General features: G+C 53.0%; 1 protein-coding gene across 1 annotated transcript; it reads right to left on the reverse strand.

Moving 5' to 3' along the window:
- On the reverse strand, positions 1–11,917 carry SCNN1B (sodium channel epithelial 1 subunit beta). Its single transcript, XM_068699345.1, has 12 exons — positions 11,607–11,917; positions 10,262–10,727; positions 9,405–9,598; positions 8,478–8,581; positions 7,839–8,002; positions 7,234–7,341; positions 4,332–4,449; positions 4,075–4,150; positions 3,845–3,902; positions 2,480–2,541; positions 1,281–1,356; positions 1–1,163 (listed from the first exon to the last, which is right to left on the reverse strand). Exons 1-12 carry the CDS (start codon positions 11,915–11,917, stop codon positions 792–794), a joined length of 2,109 nt encoding a protein of 702 aa, XP_068555446.1. The 3' UTR covers positions 1–791.
- Positions 11,918–17,742: the final 5,825 nt, after the last annotated feature.

Raw genomic sequence — 17,742 nt, forward strand, 5'->3', positions numbered from 1 at the left:
GACTTTTCAATTAATTTGTTTATTTATTGCCAAGAATGGTACTGTAAATGTCTTGGTGCTTCCTCTCCGCGCCTGAAGCTTTATCAAGTCTGGAGTACTTATCTCTGACACACATTAACCGGTGTGCTCACCTCAGGGCGAGCATTAACAACAACTGAGCAGCAAACAGACTGCAGAGCGTGAAGCCTCCGAGCAGCAAAAGGATGTTCTTTTCACTCTGTTTACATCAGAGCCATTTAGACATGGAATTACGGTGATCTCTAGTCAAAAGCAGTCTGGGGCCCTGCAGATCTGGCTCAGCCCACGCTGCTGCACACACTTGCAGTACAAGCTGCAGTCTCTGTCCAACGGGCCACGACAGCTCCTGCTCCTGCACCTTGGAGGGCTCCCGGGTCCCCTCCCAGCGCCGCTGCCTTGCAGCGCTGCTTCCTCGTGCCTCTGGCACCGCAGCCCCTTGGGCAGACCCAGGAGCTCGGCATCCTCCAAGCTGCCCAGGAGGAAGAGCTCCACACATGCCTGTGCGCATGGCTGCTCATCGGAGAGAAGCGGGGTTATTATATCACCAGTCGATTCATACAAGCTCTGTGTGCTAAAGCCAGAGCCTGACGCAGGCTCTGAGATTTATTGCAGGATTTATTAGAGCGCTTCTTCACAGTGAACATTTTAGGGGAGGGGAGGAGAGCGAGGGCTTTCGGCTCCTTCCTGATTTTACCAAAGCGTCGGAGGCTGCTCAGCGAGCTGTGAACCGAGCACAGCAGCAGCTCAGTCCATGGAGGCAGCGGGTGTGCTGCTTACTCGGTCTCCGCGTCGCTGTCCAGGCCCAGGGCGTCCAGCGGCCGCACGCGCAGCGAGTCGTAGTTGGGTGGGGGGGTGCCGGGCTCCGGGGGCAGCGCCTCGGCCCCTGGGCTGGGGACAGGGCCGGCCTCCTCGTGCTGGAAGCCCAGGTTCGTGTGAGCCTCCACCAGCTCCGACACCGTGGGCGGTGCGTCCGGGTACCGCGCCTGCGCCCGCTTCTGCTTCAGGCCTTTGCACCAGCCGATGATGTTGATAACAGTGATCCACAGGGAGTCTATGATGATTTCCCCGAACTCTATGAGGCACAGCACGGAGCCGCCCATCCAGAACCCGAACTGGCCTCCCAGGCTCGACAGCAGCCAGACAATCTGCAGGTGGGAGAGCGGGACAGAGAGGTGAGGTGGGGCTGCTGGTGCCGTGGGCTCTGGTGCCGAGCTCACAGGACCCTGCGGCAGCACGGCATGAAGCGAGCGCGGGGCACTCACCGTGGTGGCAGCAGACTCCGAGATGGTCCGGTAGTTGTACTCCTGGAAGTAGATGTTCAGCTTGATGATGCCGGTCCTGCAACACAGGACGGGAGCTCAGAGCAAGTCACGCTGCGGGCGTCCCGTGGGCATGCACTGCCCGCTGCACAGGGGGAGGGCAGCTCCCAGCCCAACAGCAGGAACCTCTGCCCACTGCGGGGAGAAGCCCAGCAGCGTTCCCCACTGCACGACACGTGCTGGGGGAGGGATGTGGCTCTGCTCCTGCAAAAGCACTTGTGCACCTGGAACCTTCTGCAGGGCTGCCCGCTGTGTTTTTTTCCCAGCTGCCTTAGTTGGTCTGAAGCCCCCCCTGAGCGCCGCGCTGCTTGTGCTCCAGTGCTGCTTGTGCTCTGGCTGCAGGGACAGAGCAGCCGCATCGTGCAACAGCCCCAGGGCAGCAGGAGCCCAGGCCCTGGTTCTGCCCTCAGCAGCCAGTCAGGGCACAAACGGATCTGCTGGCGAGGCTGGGTGGTGCTGGTGAGGTGTTTGCTCACCATGCAGAAGTTAAGCATCTTCTTTTTGTTTTGCTCTGATTTGTTTTTAGGGCCTGGCATTAGGGCAGGACCCGGTTGGAGCTTTGTACCAGCCCAGGCTGTGTTGCAATACGTGGGTTAACGCAGGGCTCCTCGGCCTCCGCAAGAACTGGCTTTTCAGGCATGCTGAGCAACGAACACCACGGGAGCTGCCTGTGCTTCCCCAGCCTGCCCATTCCTTTCTTCCCCGTAACTCAGGGCCTAGGTTATCGAGGGATAACTCATCAGCCACCCTGCTTTTGGTGTAACCCCCTCCTGCTGCTGCTGTTGGCAATTTGGAGGCATAAGTATAAAGGGACGAAGGCAGCACTACGGAGCTGAACCCTTGCAGAGCAGCACTTCAGAGCTTCCAGGCTGCTGGATGGGACCAGCTGGAAGCATAGCTCATGTTCATGTTAATTTAACTCCACGTTCACGGTTGTGCCTGACCCCGTTTGTTACTGTGGGGAGCAGACGATGTGCGCGAGGTGCGTTTCTTGCTTCATGTATTTTCCAGGCAAGCGTGTGCTGAATCTTGTTCTACTTTCTGCATTAGCAGTGTGCGCTCTGTCTCATGGCCAAGGCACGCGTTCAACTAATGTAGGCAGGCTCGACAGAGAAGATCCAGTGGTTGTGCTTTTCACTTACCTGTCCAGGGTCACATTTGTTGACATGTCCCTTTCGTAAGACAAAATATGGAAAATCCAGTCCTAGGGAAACAGAACTAATTCAGAACAGAGAACAGCATCCTGTCTAAGCACTTGCCAGGGCAGGAACCCAGGGCAGTAAGAAACCTGTCCTGAGTAGTCCTGTTTTAATCCAGCTCTATTGGATTAAAAACATTGAGTAACATGTTGGTCGAGTGTCCTCCGTCCCACTCCCACCCGGTGGTTTGTGCAGGGCTTACAGCACGTCACCACGCTGCCTCCACTGACTCTGACTTTGTGTCCACAGATGGTGTCGGGCTGCAGGGGCGTTCTGGTTTAACGCGGTGAGTTCATAAGGCACTCGTCCCATGTGCTTAGAAGGAGGCAAAGGCAATTAACGGGAGCTTGTGGCAGAAGATGGTGCGTGTTTACCCATTCCTAACTCCTGCACTTGGCAACTTGTAGATGCCTTTGCTCAAGCACAGTTGCTGTGGCTGCGTTTATGCAGCGGTAGCAGAGCCGTGCTGGCTGTTGTTTTATCAATTCAGGATTAGAGATGATTGTTAAGATAAAGTTTTTCTGTAAGGGCTGTGTGTGAAGTCCTTGGTGGCCATGTGCCGGAATAAATTGAATCACAGTGCATGTCTGAAATCTCCTCTGAAATCAGCTCTAACCGACTCCGTGTCACGAGGCACACCGTACTGAACAGGGTTTGCCCTGGGAGCTGTGCTGCCCGCCTGGAGGATGCGGGCACGGCGTGCTGTGAGGCGGGGAGCCAGCGGGGCAGCAAAGCCTCTGGTGCGTGGCGGGGGCAAGAGGCAGGGCTGCACACCTAGCATCGATCCCGGGTAATCCTGGGTGCTTAGTGCACGGTCCAAATGAGTGTTTGTTCTCTTTTTAGGGAGCCCACGAGACCTGACTGCCCCTGCAGCCTCCACCACCCTCATGCTGTGGGCAGGTGGCCCTGTTCCTGGCTGCTCTGCTCCTGACAGCACAAAGCATCAAGCAACAGCTCCCAGCAAGTGCGCTGCAGACCCTGACCGGGCGGCGTGTGCAAGGCAGGGCTGCAGGTAAGCACCCGTGCCCTGTGCCATGCCAGCGATATCGGAGGAGGAAAGCCTGTGCCGTGCCCTGCCTGCGCCCGCCTGGCAGGGAGCGTGGTCACTCAGCTTTGCTCATGCTGCTGCGGGGTTGTCACCCCTCGTGCCTCATGCTCTGGGGTTAGGCTCTGTCTGCAAGCTGAAAATGTGTAATTTAGCAAAGAGGCCCTTGCTACCTGGGCATTAACTCTAAAAGTCTGAGTGATTCACGTGGTTAAGAACGGGTAGTTATTAATGGCTGTTTCAAAACAAGAAATCAGTGTTACCTCTGAAGCCTCAGATGGCCAGTCTGCCATAGAGATGGTCATTTTATACTGCGTGTCGCTAGGAAGAAGGGGGAAAGAACATTAACACACAAGTCACTGGAACTTCAGTTCTCATTCAGATAAGCAACCTCACTCAGTTTTCTGCAATTTTAAGGAGGTCAGAATTGCTGGGAGACAAAATGCGGGATTCTTTTACCTCTACAGCTGCCAGAAATAGTCGAAGTACTTACTTGCATGTTTCCTTACAAGAGTCAATGCAAATTTGTCTCTGTCTTATACTTGATCTCAGTGATGAATAGCAGTATGCTGTTTGGTGAAAACAAAAAATCGAAGCTTCTGTTTAGATAAGAACCGCACTTACTGGATTATATTCATTTCATAGATTCAATTCTAATTTCTCAGTAGTGATAAACGTGCACCCAGGCCCTTCCTCCTGCGTGCCAGTGCCCTGGGAAGGCCGTACAGGCTGCTTTGTTCGTGCTCTTACCCCAGCCTGGGTTATCGTCGTTGTTGCAGTAAGTTACCCTTTCGGGTAAAGGGAACATGTAGTGACCGCATCCACAGATCTCAGCCATGTGGTTTTGGAAACAGGAACGCAGGCAGGCCTGGAAAAAGGGAAGAGGGAGCTGCTTAGAAGTGAGGTGTACTTCCCTGATGATCTCTGTGTTGCTGCTGTCCGTGTTTGCTATGTGAATTAGCCAGCTCCCAGGCACGTTCCTTCCAGGGGATTTCTTGCACCGAGTAGAAGGTTTTGTAGCTCCATACAGAGAGAAAGCTGCCTCTGCCATGGGAGCCATCCTACAGAGATGCTCCTCCAGCCTGTGCCAAGCGTCTCTGGGTGCTGCAGCACAGTGTGGCAGCCCCTCACAGCAGCACTGTTTGTGGTCTGTCACAGAGCAGTGATTCCAATGGAAAGAAGAGGTTGGTGAGTAAGCGATCATGTTTATAGCTGCACTGCAATTACATTTCTCTTGATGTTGCATTTTTACTACTACTCTGGTTTTTAAGCTAAATTGTAGTGGCAAGTTAACGTGGGTAATTCACCTCGCAGGAGTAGAAGGGAGCTGCATGCCTGCTCCCAGCCGCACAGGGAACTGCTCAATTCTTAATTATTTTAGGGTTTCGTGGAAGCAATATAGAGTTTCCAAAAAGGAATAAAAATGTTCTGTTTTATCCACAGACACAGCTGTTGTCTCCAGGTTTTATATCACATATTGACAAAGGGTTGGTTTCCACTTGAAAGCCAAGACTTTAAAAATACTTCAACAAAAAGAGCAGGCTTTAGAAATCTGAATTATCTTATCTGTGCATCTGTTTCTCTCCTTGAAGGGATTACAGCTGCAGCTCCGACAGCATGCGGTCCAGGGCTGCAACACTGCCATTAGCTCAGCGAGGCATGAAGTTAATCATCAGAGATTGGAGTGGGATTTTTCATGAAACAATGCACAAAGCAATAACAAAGTCTATGAGAAGATAATTGAATTTAACAGTTTCAGCTAGGTAGGACAGTCAGAGAATGTCTATGTAACACGAAATGCTTACAGAATTCACTATAATCATGGAGTGATAAAAAAGGCTGGTGTTGCTGAGAGGTCTCTGAAGTGACACGAATTATGCGGACATAGTACCCTGGCCAGCGTTTAGCAACTTTTTAGTAATAATGCAATCATTTCAAGTATTTGCTTAAACATTATACAAGCGTCTTAAAAAGTAGGGTAACGTGGTCCAATTGTTATAATTATATAAAGGCAGAAATGCAAAAAGCCTGCTAGACCAAACCGCTTCAACTTGTCTGAGATGTGTTTTTCAGTCATTTGTAAATAACCCCAAAAATGTTTTTGGTGTTTTCTTTATTGCCAGATCTCACCCCTAAGGACTGTTTCTCCCTTATGTTATAGCCTGTTACAAATTAACCAGTGTTTGATGTTTATACTACATTTTTATTACAGATTCAAGGTTTACAAACACTCAACTTTCTCATCCCAATTTTAAAGTGAAGAAAAGACAAAGGTCTGTCTTCGCTTCCTGTACAAAATAAGCAGCCCTTCTCAGCGTAAAAATTGACTTATTTCTCTCAGAGAGAGAAGGATTAAAAAAGAAGAGGCGTGTTCAGGAGAGGGATCCCTCCCGTGTGTTTATCCCTGTCAGGGCAGTAGCACCATTATGTGCGTACACAAAATACAAGCTGCTTTGCACCTTAGGGCAGCAGAGCAGCAGCGTGGTTAAAGCCAGCAGCACAACAGTTACCCAGGTTGCTGTTATCCGCCCGGAGCAGCCGGAGCAGCAGGAGGCATCCTGCTTCGTGACAAGCTGCGCTCTCAGCAAAGCCTTCTAGCACCGCAGTCACCTGGGCACAGCACTGGCACTGGCACAGCGGCACGTGAGGGCGTGCTGACTGCTCAGCAACCCCAGGAGTTTAAAGAAGTTCGCGTGTTGAACACAGGTAATGATTGCACGCCCGCCCCTTGCAGTTGATCTCCTTATAATTAAAAGATTTCAGCCAAGCATGGAAATTGTAGAAGAAGACATTCTCACAGCTGAAAAGAAATTAATTGCCTCAGTGACATGGCAGGATCAGGTATTCTTTTAAAGGACCCCTGGAAGGAGAAAGCTGAAGTGGCAGGCGGCCGGCACGTGCAGCACTAGCGAGGCACTGACCCCTTCAGGAGTAACACCAAGGAGCCAGGATGTGTTAATGGGAGCGGGGCACCCGGCTCACCTCCTCTCACTTTGATGTTTTCAGGTGAGAGGAACCATCCGTGGGGGGAGCTGAGCTGAGCTGAGCTGAGGCAGCTGAGACCAGCTTTAAATCGTGGTTGTATGTCAAGGTAAAAATATTTTGCTTTTTGGTCTGCAAATCAGCGCTCTGCTGGTACGTTGCCTGTACCAGGGTGCCTAACAACAGAGATGCTGGGGGATTTTCTGTGTTACGGCTTTTGAGAAAATTACAGCAATGCCCGTTTTCATCCCTCTCAAAATGAAACAAACTTCATGCCTAAATAAGGCAAAAATTACTAATACTGCTTCCTTGCTATGTGAGCTGCTTTGGAACAGGAATGAGGACTGTATGTTACACGAAACTGCGTTGTCTGCCAAAGCAATATTCGTAATAGTTTGATGTAACTTTTAATAATTACGTCATTAGGTTTTGATCCTGCAACACAGAGTGCAAATACAGTGGCTTCACTGGATTGTTTCCAAACCCGGGGCTACTGCGTGTTCAGACCTGAGTTCTGATTTATTACCAGAAAAGAAGGTTCCCATGCTTAGGTTATGCTTCCTTCCTTATCACTGCTGAGCCTCCAGTAACCTGACAAGCCAGTCAAAATCTGCAACTGCTTTGAAGAGTTCCCCTGAACATCTTTGTTTGATTTAAAATCATGTTTTACCTGTATGGAGTAGGAAGTATTGTATTCGCTGTACAGGTTTTTTACAGGGACATCAGACCCATTCATGGTACAGTCACTGTAGGGGTAGCCCATCCGCTCTAGTTCATCCTGAAAGAAAACCAAGACAGCAAACGTGAGGTTATTGCTCCCCTGAGCACCTGGGGCTGCTTTTCCAGAGATTCTGTAATTCCCGTATGTAATTCCCTGCTGGCTTTGGAAAAAACCTCAGAGAATCGCTGTCATCTTGTGCTCTGGCACCTCTGCTCTAGGAGAACCAGAGGCCCAGAGCGGGTGCCCTGGCCAGAGTTACCAGCCAAAACTTGGGCTCTGGAGTGACATGCCAACAGCGTGTGTTAGCGAGGAACCTTCTGACATAGTGTGAGAGGAGGGAACAATGACCTGGGCTCAATATTTTGGCTTTAATAAAGCACTTTGCCAGGACAGTTACATAAAAGTCTCCATAAACTTTTCCAGCCCATAGCTAGAGCACGCCTTGACTCTTTTGGTTTGAGCCAGTTCAGCCAAGACTTAAAACAAACTTGGTGGCGGTCCCATCAGATAACATTATTCTCAGACAATCTGCTCTAGAGGAATGCCACACATACCACCAACACGCCGATGGAGGTTTCCGTCCCAGCCATCGCATAGATGCCCTGATCCTTGAGGAATGGGAAGCTCTTCTGTTGATGCAGCATCAGCCGTGCCCCAGCAGCAGATGACAGGTAGGGGATGTAGTCCTGCTGGCTGATGTCCAGAATCAGCTTCAGCCCTGTGGCACCAAGCAAAATATTCTGAACAGGAATGGCATCAAAATTTAGGTCTTTATTAAAAAACAACAACAAAACACCTGAGCATCTTTTCCTCTCACTGTGCACAGAAATCTCCAGTCCTTGGGGGAAGAACCCAAGCCTGTCTGCCACAGCAGGGTTACACGTGCGTAAATACGCATGATGGCAAATGCACAGAATGGAAATATCTCACTGAGTGTTCAGCCATTCCCTCAGATACTTTGGCTATCCAGATGTTACACTTCTGCTAACTGTAGTCACGTTACTTCTCTCTATGCAACAGATTTCCATTCTGGGGACTTATACCCTCTGGAAAACAGTTATTCCCTGCTGTAGTGCTCTGGAGAAAAAGAAATTACAAATCTGTTACAGATAACAGAAACTGCCATTGAGAGACAGAATAATTCCCAGCGCTTCTGTTCCTTTAACTCTTTCTTTAGTGGAGCTTTCTCTTACCAAACTCGGCTCCGGGGTTGGAAGAATTCAAAGCCTCTTTGTCCATGCCCCAGTTAAAGATGTAGCAGTTACCGTGGTCTGGGTGATAGATTTGGGTGAAATTCCTGGAAGAATCATGCGCATAAAACTGTGACTCTCAGGGAGAACTAAAGGGTTATCAAATAACGGATGTGGTGAGACTGGCTTTTGGCAGCTAGCTCTGGGATTCACTTTAAATTGCTTCATTTGTTGAACACTTGAATAGAAATTTCAGCTGATGTAATTCCAATCAATCTGCTGTTGGAAACAAAGAAAAGCCAGGTACTGACATGTACCGAGGCACAGCTGTTGAGGATAATGCTCTATCGTAATGGAAAAGAATAGCCTGCCATGCAGATGAGACCAAAAATACTGGCTTCATCTCAGCTATAGTAACAGGCTTTGGCTTGTGTTATATCTCATTCTTTGATACTAATTCTCTGTTGCCTTCTTTGCAGAAGTGGTATTGCTGGCAGGATTCCTTGAAGCCTGGGTTGCTGCTGTGCACTTGAATTTCTTAAAACTGTATATATAAATTCGGCATTCACAAGAAACAGTGATGGATAAAATGCATTTCTCAGAGCCTTGCGTAAAAAGATAAGGTGTAACTGAGGGCTGTGTCTCTGTGCTGACTCAACACCTGAGCTGGCAGCGATTATTGCTAAATTCCTAGTGAAGGTCTCATCAGTGCTGCTAGCCTCAAAACATTTTGAGCAAAATGGCCCATCCAAACTAAACACCAAGCCACTATCCAAAAATACCATTTCAGCCAGGATCACATCCAGAAACCATCTGGGAAATGCTGTTATATATACTTTAAAAACTAGAAAATAAAAATAAAAGAGCTGTCCTGCCTTCAGCATCCTGCACCACTCCTGATGTGCCAGGAAGGGCGCAGTGTGTACCTACTTGTAGTTGCAGGGTTCGGCCCCGTAGAGACACGCCAGGATCATGTCCTCTGCCTGGTAGCCCATCCTGATTCTTTCTTGCAGTGGGACTTTGGAGAGGATGCTGGTGGACTGCAGGATGTACCACTCCGTCACCGCCTGCGCTGCGCTGGTGAAGTTCCTGTAGGTGCAGTTGTTGGAGCCCTGGTGGCTGCACTGGAGACACACACAGTCAGCTCCTGCCCCGGGCCAGCCCTGTCCCCTGGTCCTGAGGGACCAAAGCTGTGGCCAGGCAGGAGCTGAGGGAATGGTGGCCACATCTGAACGTGCTCAACAGGTGGGTCGGAAAGTGATACCACATGGAGTGGGGGTTGGAAGGGGCCCTAAGGATCATCTAGTTCCAGCTAGATGCCACCCGCTAGATCGGGGGCCCTTTCCCAGCTGGACAGCTTCTCCATCAGTCCCAGAGGTTACCTCACCGTGCTTACAGAAAACATCATGTTTTGCTCAATTCTTGAAGGCTGCAGTTGCCTCAGCTTCCAAGATCTCGGCCTGTAACACTGCCTGGCAGGACTGAGGCCATGGGAGAACAGGACAGGGGGAAGCAAGGCCACCGTGTGCCCCCACTGTGCCCCTGCAGCGGGCGCTGGGCAGAGGATGTGGCCGCAGCCTGTCCCCAGTGCTTTGGGTATGGGCGCAGAGGAAGGGGTGGAGGTGGCAGGCAGAGCCCCCCCTCTGCCCTGCCCTGGTGCAGCGGGCAGCCCCTGGCTGGGGGCTGCTGCGTGGCACAGGGACAGGCAGAGCCCTGCCCGCACCCACTGAGGCTGCGCCCGGCCCTCCCCGTGGCGGGGATGCTGTCGCCACCGCACCCCCTCTTACCAGCTTCACTGCCAGCTTGTACTTCTTCTCTTCGGAGGTGAAGTTGGACGGGGCAGGAGGAGCAGCAGTGGTCCCGTTCCCTGGAGCAGTCTCGTTCCCTGGAGCAGTCTCATTCCCTGGAGCAGTCTCGTTCCCCAGAGAGATCCCGTTCTCTAGAGCAGTCCCGTTCCCCGGAGAGGTCCCGTTCCCCGGAGAGGTCCCGTTCCCCAGAGCAGTCCCATTCCCCGGAGCGGTCCTGTTGGTCTCAAAGATCTCCACGATGACAGGGTTGTCCTTGTCATGCTCATCAATGAGCACCAGTGGAATCTGGTTCCAGAGTGCCAGATCCAGCCCCTCGGAGGCATTGTCGCTGCCGTTCAGCAGCAGGGGTGTGATGGTGTCCCCGTGCGTGGGCTGCAGGATCCTCTCCAGAGCCGCCTCAATCAGCTTGTCCAGCTCTTTCAGCAAGTGTTTCACCTCCGAGTACCTGCGGGGCAACAGATGGGCACCAGCTGGCGTAAGGGCGCTCGGGACGTGGCCGGGCTCCATCACGCCGCTGCACCAGGCCCATGTGGGGCTGTGGCTGTGGGGAGCTGCAGGAGGCGAGCTGCACGGCAGCGCCAGGCTGTGCAGCCAGCGGGGCGCCGCGTCTCCCAGCAGCTGGGTGTAAAATCATCCGGAGATAAACAGAGTCCTTCACTGGCAAACCTCGCTCACAGCCTGTTGGCACAGGGCTGCCTGTGTTGTATTTCAGCAATTCACTGCAGTTTACACAAAACAACTTTAGCAAGCAGAGAGAAAAAACAACAGATCCCTGTGCCTCAGGCGAGAGCATCTCACCTTGCGCTACGCTACTGCGTGGATATAAATTTGAAGCAACCCTAGCAAAGATCAGTTGCTCCTTTGAAATTGTAATTATGTTGCTGTAGCTCACAGCAGATATCACTGTTTAACTAGCTCTTAATGGCTGGAGTGTACGCGATAAGAGGTATGTTCATGGCGAGGAAAAAGAAAGGAATTGTGGGGAGAGATCACGAGACTGATTTTGATTGTGACAAGTTAGTTGAACTTCAAGTTTTCTCTGAGCCAGGGAAAGTTTACAGGGAGGCAATAACCATTATTAGATTAGCTGATACAGTAATGAGAAACAGACAAACTCGCAAGCACACAACCCCTGCTTTGGATCCAAGCCATTTGTTTTTACATTGTTCTCATTTGTTTGTTTTTTAGTGCCACTTGGTGAGTCAAAGGATAATTTTCACTGCTGCTCCCAATGATACCTGAGACAGGAACAGCCCCGTGTATCTTGTGCTGTAACTGCGTGTGTTCACATGCAACTGCATAAATCAGGCAAAGGAAAACTTACTTGAAGGGGTTGGCGTTGCAGACCGTGACTGCTGGGAACTTCATGGTCTTAAAGCCGATGGAGAGCGACGACGTGACGTTGTAGGAGAGGTACGTGTTAATGAGGATACCCCACTGCCAGAAGACCAGAGACGCGAAGAGCAGCGTTAAGAAGAACCAGATGACTTTCTTCTTCGGCCCCTCCTTGATGATGCGCTTGGGGCCGTGCGTGTTGGTGTTGTCGCAGTACCAGACCAGCAGCTCCTTGTAGGTGTAGCCGGGGCCCTTCTGGAGGCGGTGCAGGGCCCGGACAAAGTACTTCTTCACATTCATCCTGGTGTCTGCAAGCAGGAAAGAGAGATCAGAGCAGCTGCTTGGAGAAGCAGGGCTTCGCAGCAGGCCAAGCCCAGCGGTGCTGCCAGCGGGGCAGAACAGCAGTTACGTGGTGACGGCCCCGGTTTGTAGCCCTGCAGAAACCTGGGGCTGGAGCTCCTCATGGCAGGCTGTGACAGTGAAATGGCCCCAAATTCTTGAGAGAGTGTAAGGGGGGACTTCTGCTTAGTAGTTCCAGAAGTGGTGGATGCGGCCGTGTCCCTCTTTGTGGGGCCTCTCAGCCCCACGGGAGGGAAGCTGCTCGGGCCTGCGTGAGGTTTGTGTGCCCGGCGGTAGCGCACAGAGGCCTGGCTCCGTACACGTCCTTCCCATCCCTCGGAGGGTGGCCGTGCTGCACCAGGGTGGGCACACGGTGCCGGGGCAGCAGCAGGAGCTGCCCTGGCCCTGGGCTTCCTCCCAGCACCACCAGCAGCTGTCCTTGGAGGGCCCCTCGCAGCCTCCACCGCGCGGGGCTCCTCTGTTGGGGCAGACAGACGGACAGACGGACAGCCCTGTGCGAAAATGGCTTCGAATCCCCAGGCCTCTGTCATTTCATGTTAGCCTGTAATGGGTTTCCTTGGGAGGAGGGCGGCGTTTTGCCCCCAGTATCACCCAGGTCACTGTAAAAAGCCACAAGCGCTGTTGCTGCTGCAGCCCAGCAGTGTCTGAGGGCTTGGTCAGTGCTGGCCGGACCGAGTGCTCGGACGTGGAAAGGCGCTGCTCTCACCCCTTCAGGATAACCCTGCGTGGTGCTCGGCTAACGCGGGGCTTACCAGAGGGGTTCTTAAAGTGGGTGAGGAAAAAGTATTGCAGTGTGCCAGAATACCAAGGGGGGACAGGACTTACAAACTGCAGTGTCTTTCCCAGACCAAGAATGCTGTTAAGTACATGTTGCCCGCCAGAGGAAGAACAATGGATGTTTTTTTCCCACCAAATTCCTTTGTCTTTAAGATAGTATCGGTATGTTTCTATGGCTCATGTGAGAGATGCTGCATATTTTACATTCATATTGTGAGTAAATAGAACATTTTGTGCTGCTATTTTTAAGGCGAGAATTTGTGTTACTAAATCTTAATATCCTGAGGCAGGATTTCAAAACAAAACAGAGTCAGCTACTTAGAAAATTCTCCAGACTTCAATTGTAGGGGAATAGAATTCAAGATAAATGCTGTGTGTATCACAGCATCCTAGAAGCCCTAGCACTGAACTAATACAGCAATATTTCAGTAAGGAGCAGTACTCAGTACCGGGCTCAAGTCACAGGCACTAAGACGGGTCTGAATTATAAACAGTACAGTCAAAATACACTTAAAGGCAGAGAGACCAGCAAAGCAAACTAGTAAATATTTTCCACCTTTAAGAAATCCAATAAAAGATTTAGATTAGATTAAATTTAAAACACACCTACACTTTGCTGGGCAAAATCCAGCCCTGCTGGACCTGACTGGCTGCATGCCCTGCAATCTGTTTGCTTTCCTGCTGACACACAGCGCTGCCTGCGCGCGGAGCCTGGGCTGCTGCTGCTCTCTGAAGCCTGCTAAAGAGGATCCCAGGCGCTCGGTGCACGGCTCCATCAGCTGCACATCAAGCTGAGAACACCAGAAGAAGTTGTTATTTTTAATACTGTTCCCTAAGCCTGATTTTAACAATTTTTTTCCTGATGACGACGTTGAGATGTGTACATGCGGTTTGAGGAGTGCATGCAGAATACAAGTTTCGTATCTGACTGAAGTTGCTCAATGGCCAGTTTTGAACCTGCCTTTAGTCTTTGTTCAGTTCTGCAGGAGTCACTCACACATTTATTCTCCATCTTGAATTTATTTCCATTTAACCACTTTAAGAGTGTCTTTTTCTTGCTAGCAATAGCAGTGGCAAAGTGCTGCCATAGGAAAAGATGACCACGTTCAAATCAGTTTTAAGTAAAGATTAGAAAACCTTGTGGTTTGCTTTATGTCTTCAGCTCAGCAATCATAAAAACACCGTGCTGAAGGGCAGCATTTTCTCATTTTTAAGTTACATTCAGGCCATACTGTGGAAAATGGAATTGAAATAGTTTTTAGATATGTTTTAAACTGATCCAAACCATTTTTTCCTCAATGTCAAAGCTGCTGGCCTGGTTCAGGTAATTGAGACCCCCTCACACAACCCCCTCCGAGGAAGGTGGCAGGGCTGCAGCAGGGCAGGGGCCGAGGAGGCTTCCCCCAGCAGTGTGGGTGGCACGCAGCAGTGCTGAGCTAATGCTCACAAAGCGCTGTCCCTGCTGCTGCCCCCAGCCCCATTATTCATGCTGTGTGCAAGCTCGGGGACCCCAGAAACACAGCAGCTCGCGGCTGCTGCAGGGGTTCCCTCCCAGGAGAACTGTTCCGTTCCCAAGGTCAGGGCAGAGGAACGCACACCCGTTGGGCTGCCCTGCTCCTTTTCCTCCTTTGTGTTTTTTATCATCGCACGGCTGACCTGCAGGCTCCCCCTCTAACACACCGATGGGAGCAGACCTCGTGTTCCCCGCAGCCACCTGTAAATGCGCTGCGGCTGCTGCGCAGCTCCCCGGGGCTTGGCAGGGCTGCACCTCGCGGTGTGCAGTGAACGAAGCACCACGGCCCTGCCGCTGGCACCTGTCTGTGAGCCGGGCTCCCCTGGGAGCACTTCCAGGACCTGCTCCCAGGGCCACGAGCCCTCTGCGGTGCACGGCCGCCCTGAGCCCTTCTCCCGGCAGCACCACAGCTGCGCACTGACCGAGGCCGTCCCGAAGGCAGCCTCTGTGCTGTGCGGGTGTCCTCACCTTCCCCCATGGGCCACGAGTCCGGCCTTACTCCTAGCATCATCCCGGGTGAAACTCCTCCACCTTACCGGTGAGATCAGACTTCCACATTACGAAATTACCGTGTTGACTGTGTTTAATCTCCTCCAGGGTTTTCCTGGGGCAGTTACCACTTACAGGAAATAAAGACATAAGCAAAACTCAGCACACTCCGGGAGACTGCAGGTGATACCTGGGCTGTAAAACCACCCCAGCAGTACCAGCCCGATACTGCAATTATTCCCTACTTTCGCTACTGAGACACACAATAGTCATAGCTCTTTGATCATCAGCTGCTCGTATGCCATCTCCTCTAGAGCCTGATGAAAAGACTGCAGTAAAACAACCAGCCTTGTTTTCCTAGAGAAGATGGTTATGCTAGCTAATGGTACTTTTGCAGCTTAGAGGGAAGTTTTTTATCATACCACGAGTTTACAGGATGGCAGATAAAAGGAACAGCGGAGCAGTGCGGTGTCACTGTGCGATGAAAGCCCCCCAAGGCAGGGGGCACAGAGTGCCCAGCGGGCGCTTTGCTTTGCTGGCTCTGCGTGATGCCGCACGCAGCCACCAGCTCAAACGCCTGCCGGTGCCGCCTGGTCCTTGCCAGGCACACACAGCACTGGGAGCTCAGAAAGCATCTGCCTGCCTTGCTGCACTGTAGGTCAGATGCTCCATCCCTTCTCTCCCTGCCGTGAAGCCTGGATTTCCCATAATGTTGCTGTCTCCCAGGGCAGTGAGAAGCCTTACCCCCCGCTCGCCACTAAGGTGACGTTGCTGAGTTACACCTGCTGCTTGTGCAACGCTCAGCACGGATCCCTGAACGCGGAGGAGCAAAACCCCTCGGTGGCTCCTCCCCAAACGCAGCGCTGCGGTTCTGCAACAGGCAGAGCCCGGCCAGGGAGCATCCTCTGCCGGCGCCCCGGGAGGCAGCAGCGCGGGGCGGGTGGCACCTTTCCCAGAACAAAGGAAATGGACAGTGAAACGTTCAGAAAGCTGCGGTCTGCTTCCGTACCTCTTATCAGGGAGACTAAGGTATGAAGGCCCTGTGTAAACAGAGGTTAAATAAGAACAACTACACCTGACTGCACAGTAAGCGCGTCCAGGACACCCGGCTGGCACGATAACCCGCACGGATGCTGCCAAAGCCAGAAAAGGTCGGGCGGCTTCGGGGCTGTCCCAGCGGGTTCCTCACTGCGGGCACCACGGCCATGGAAGCTCCGCATCCCCCAAAAACGCCGCCAAAGAACCGCACCGAGCTGCGCCCGCCGGGACGGCACCCCACGGCCCCCACCCGGGGCACGTCCCGGTCCTGCCGGGCACCGAGCGCCCCCGCCCCGCGCGGTGCCGTCGGGCTGGGCCGTCCCGGGGCGCCCCCGGACCCGGCGCCTCGCTGCCCCCGCGCTGCCCCCGCGCTGCCCCCGCGTCCTGCCCGGGCCCCGCGCCCCGACGGCGGCGTCGCCTCCCCGCGACAGCGCCCGGCGCGGCACCGCCACCGGCAGCCGTCGGGCCGGGGCGCCGCGTCCACGCTGAGCAGCGGCAGCCCCCAGCCCCCAGCCCCCAGCCCCCGAGCCCTGCCCGTACCTGCCCGGAGCTGCCGGTGCCCGCGCGGTCCGCGGGCGCTGCGCCCTGAGGCCGGCCCGGGCCGGGCCCTTCCGCCGCTGCCGCGCCCCGCCCCGGCCCCGCCCGCCCCGTCGGAGCCCTCCGGGGCCCCGCGGCCCCCCCACGGCCGCCTCGGGCCCTGCTCCGGCCCCGGCCCCGGCCCCGTCCCCCCGCCGGCCTGGCCCGGGGCAGCCCCCCCCTGTCCCCGGCCCCGCGCGGGGCGGCTCCGGCTCTGCCCGCCCCGGGGGTGCCTCGGTCCGGGGCCGCCTTCCCCGCGCCCCCCCGGGGCCGTGCAGCAGCCGGGGGGCGCCGCTGCTCTTGGCCCCTAAGCGCAGGCGGCTGCAGCGGCGTTTGGGCCGGGCTCATGCTCTGAAGGGAGCTCCCAGCCCCGTCCTGACGGCAAACTCCCCGTTAGCAGCTGTGTTTACTATCAAGACCGCTGCTGGGCACGTTTCCCTGCAGGTGTTTTGTGCACCGCCTGGCTTTCAAGCACAGACTGCACCGTGTTGATGCTTAAACAGAGCAGGAAGGCTGCCCCGGCCCCGGCAGGCTGCTCCCGAAAGGTGGTGATCTCTTGCTAGGATAAATGATCTCTGCTTCCACAACATGACAAGAAAACCGAAGGACATCTCACAAAGCCGGAATAAAAATCAGCAGACGGGTAAAAAGCTCTTTGGTTTACTTGAGGTGGAACACGAGTGCTGGGATGAGGCCGCGCACCCATGGCCGGGTTCTCGGCCCTTCTCAGACTTCAGCTGCGTATTTGTATTTTATGTCTTAATCTCATCCTCACGTCTGTTACACGCCGGTTCCTGCTGATCACACAATTAGTCCTTTGGGGGTGTTACACGTGTAGCCTCAGATATGTGTGTTTTCTGTGGTTTCCCACACCAGGGCCAGTACACGCTGTGCCAGCGAGGTGCAACCCCTGAACCCAACAGTCCCTCACAAACACGGTTTAGAGGTAAAACCCCGAGCATCTTGAGTGATTGTGGGAGTCGTTAACTCCTGCCAGCAGAACAGTAAACGTGTATAAAACTCCTTGGAACCATAAATTGCTGCACAGTGGCTCAGCATTGTAAAACGTAACGATTGCTAGGAAAAGTAACCACAGATTCTTGTTCAATCAAGACTTGGTGAGACTTTCCCAAATGTCCCTGTGTTTTGTTATTTGGGAACAAAAGGGATTTTTACTTTTAAATTGCACCAGAGTACCTCCTACCATTATGTCAAAACTGGAATGTGGGATTGTGTTTAAACAGTATTTTCAAGTGAAGCTAGAATGAACAGGTTTCACGGTGAATACCGGGACTTACCCAGTTTCTAACCTCTGTCCTGTCAAAATAATTGCCCTTCTATTGCTACTTATTTCCCTGGAGAACAATGTCCA

Source organism: Anas acuta, chromosome 15 (assembly GCF_963932015.1).
Source record: "Anas acuta chromosome 15, bAnaAcu1.1, whole genome shotgun sequence".
Lineage (NCBI taxonomy): Eukaryota > Metazoa > Chordata > Aves > Anseriformes > Anatidae > Anas > Anas acuta.

Excerpts from the sequence above, each read along its gene's own strand:
- SCNN1B (XM_068699345.1), bottom strand. The coding sequence starts at position 11,917 with ATGAATGTGAAGAAGTACTTTGTCCGGGCCCTGCACCGCCTCCAGAAG. Across the intron at positions 7,342-7,838 it reads CCTCCATCGGCGTGTTGGTG|GATGAACTAGAGCGGATGGG; the intron begins GTATGTGTGGCA and ends GTTTTCTTTCAG. Across the intron at positions 3,903-4,074 it reads TCTTGTAAGGAAACATGCAA|CGACACGCAGTATAAAATGA; the intron begins GTAAGTACTTCG and ends CCTTCTTCCTAG.